The sequence below is a fragment of the Corvus brachyrhynchos genome, unplaced genomic scaffold (genome assembly GCF_000691975.1).
Source record: "Corvus brachyrhynchos isolate BGI_N302 unplaced genomic scaffold, ASM69197v1 scaffold30, whole genome shotgun sequence".
NCBI lineage: Eukaryota > Metazoa > Chordata > Aves > Passeriformes > Corvidae > Corvus > Corvus brachyrhynchos.
The window spans coordinates 300,261-302,660 of record NW_008235742.1 but is presented as its reverse complement, the minus strand read 5'-3'; the positions used below and the strand labels follow the sequence as shown (position 1 = coordinate 302,660).

Genomic DNA, 2,400 nt, shown 5'->3' with positions numbered 1-2,400 from the left:
TAGTGCGGGATGTTTTATTGGATGCCTGGGGATGGAGAACACTCGGGGCAGGGGACAGCCCGCGGTCACTTCTTGGCCTCCTCCTCCTTGGAGAGGGTTTTGATGATCTCCTCCTTCTTGGCCTGCAGCCGCTCCTCCCGGCGCTTCCGCGCCTCCTTGGTCTTGGAGCGCCGCGCTTCCGCCTGGTCCCTGCGGGGTCGGGGGCTCAGGAGTGCTCCAGGAGCTCCTGAACAGCCTCACAACAGCCCCAGCACTGTCCCCAATCCCCCTGGGGTTCTGCTGTCCCACACCAGCACCGCCCCACGATCCCACCGCATCCTGGGGTTTTCCATTCACTCCGGCCCAGGAGGAGCCCAGCTCCCACCTGGGGCTGTTTTAGGGCCACGAGTCCGTGCTGAAGCCCAGAATGAAGATATTCAGCTTTTCCCCCCCAAGGACACAGTGGGATTTAGCAATCCCTGCCCTCTCCTGGTCAATCATTCACCCACTCCAGCAGCTGATCAGGAATTTCCCAGTTCCCACCTCTCTGAGCACTAAAACCCTCAGTGAAACACAAAACTCTGCCACAATCCCACATTTCTCTGCCCCCAGCCAGCGCTGCCCAGTTTGGGATTGATCCCTCCTGGAACCTCCCCCGAATGACCCACGGGGGGAATTATTCCTGACAAACCCCCCCTGCCCAGGGCACCACTTACGCCAGGAGCTTCTTGCGGGCTTTGTCCGCCTTCAGCTTGTGGATGTGCTCCATGAGGATCCGCTTGTTCTTGAACACGTTGCCCTTGACCTTCAGGTAGAGGCTGTGGTACCTGCGGCACAGTGGGGCATCGATCCCTGCCCAGCTTCCCGCCTTCCCGAGGCTGGGAATTGCCGGGATTCCCCAGGGAGGGAGGCTGGCAGCACTCACATGTGGCGGTCGATCTTCTTGGACTCGCGGTAGCGGCGCAGCAGCCGCCGCAGGATCCGCATCCGCCGCATCCACGTCACCTTCTCGGGCATGCGGGCGTTGGCCGTGCCCTTCCTCTTGCCTGGATCGGGCCAACGGGGTGAGAACGAGCCCAAACTCCTGCCAGCTCAACCCCACGCTCACCCCAAAGCCTTTCTCCCTCCTCTTCAGCCCAAAAAAAACCTCCACTGGCCCAACCCAGGGATTTTCTGTCGCTGTACCCGGACTCTGGGAGGCGATTCCCCAGGGGGAGGGCGCAGCAGGAGCTGTGGGAGATGGGGAATTTCTGCCGTTGCCCGCGGGTGCAGCACTCACCGATGCCCATGTGCCGGCCCTTCCGCCGCGCCAGCGTGTTCTTCCTGCAGCGGGCCCGCGAGTGCACGGTCACGGGCTTGCGGATGATCAGACCATCCTTGATCAGCTTCCGGATCTGCTGCCCTGCAAAAGCGCCCAGCACTTCCTGTGGGACCGCCAGGCCAGCACTGACCCCAATCCCACAGGGATGGGGAGGATCCAACACCAAGGAGAAGGCAGCCCTCTCCTCAGAGCCCTGTTTTTCCTCCTGTTTCTCCCATGGAATCTCCAACGATCCTGATTCCCTCACTGTTACCTCAGAAGACGCCACCAGGCACCCCCTCAGTGCAAATCCTGAAAATTCCACTTTACAGTACAAAGAAGTTGCTCAAGGGGCTGAATTTTACCTAACCCAAAGACTGAAACAAATGATTTTGGGAGGTCTTTCCCAGACTCAAATGATTTCATCATTCTAAGCCAAGCTCCCTGTTACTGTGCTTCCCAAAAACCTTCTTCCCACACTCCTGGTGGGTCCCTGTCCCACAGGGCCCCTCGGCCCAGGGCAGCCCCCCACGTACGGGAGTTGGCGTTGGCGATCTCGTTGGTCTCATTGGGATCCAGCCACACCTTCTTCTTCCCGCAGCGCAGGACGCTGGAGGCCAGCCTCTTCTGGAGCCGGAGCATACTGGGAGAGGGATGGGCACAAGATCGGGGGGGCTGCACCCACCGCATGGACCCTACAGCCCCCTCAGGGGACCCTCGCCCTTCTCAGGGCGCTCCATTATCCGGTTCAGAGAGCCCCTCACCCTCCTCAGGGACCCTGCAACCCCCCCAGGGGACTGTGTCATCCTCCTCATGGAACTCTACACCCCCCACTCAGGGACCGTCACCCCCCCAGGGGAGCCCGCACCCCTCTGGGAGGGTCCTCACCCCCATCAAGGAACCCTCACCCTCTTCAGGGACCCTCACCCCCCCCTCAGAGTACTCCTCAGGAGACCCCCTCACCCGGCTCAGGATGCCGCATCCCCCTCAGGGGACCCTCAGCACCCTCCAGGACCCCTCAAGGACCCTCACCCCGCCCTGAAGTCCGCGGCCCGAGCTCCCCGGACACCCCGCGCTGCTCCAAGGGGCGCATCCAAGGACCGCAGTGCCCGAGACGAGCG

At 61.9% G+C, this 2,400-nt stretch overlaps 1 protein-coding gene across 1 annotated transcript; it reads right to left on the bottom strand.

The window, feature by feature from the left end:
* Position 1: 1 nt before the first annotated feature.
* Positions 2–1,950, bottom strand: RPL19 (ribosomal protein L19). The gene is made up of 5 exons (XM_008634943.2): positions 1,816–1,950; positions 1,259–1,381; positions 905–1,025; positions 696–806; positions 2–189 (listed from the first exon to the last, which is right to left on the bottom strand). Exons 1-5 carry the CDS (start codon positions 1,919–1,921, stop codon positions 66–68), a joined length of 585 nt encoding a protein of 194 aa, XP_008633165.1. The 5' UTR covers positions 1,922–1,950; the 3' UTR covers positions 2–65.
* Between the last annotated feature and the right edge of the window lie 450 nt (positions 1,951–2,400).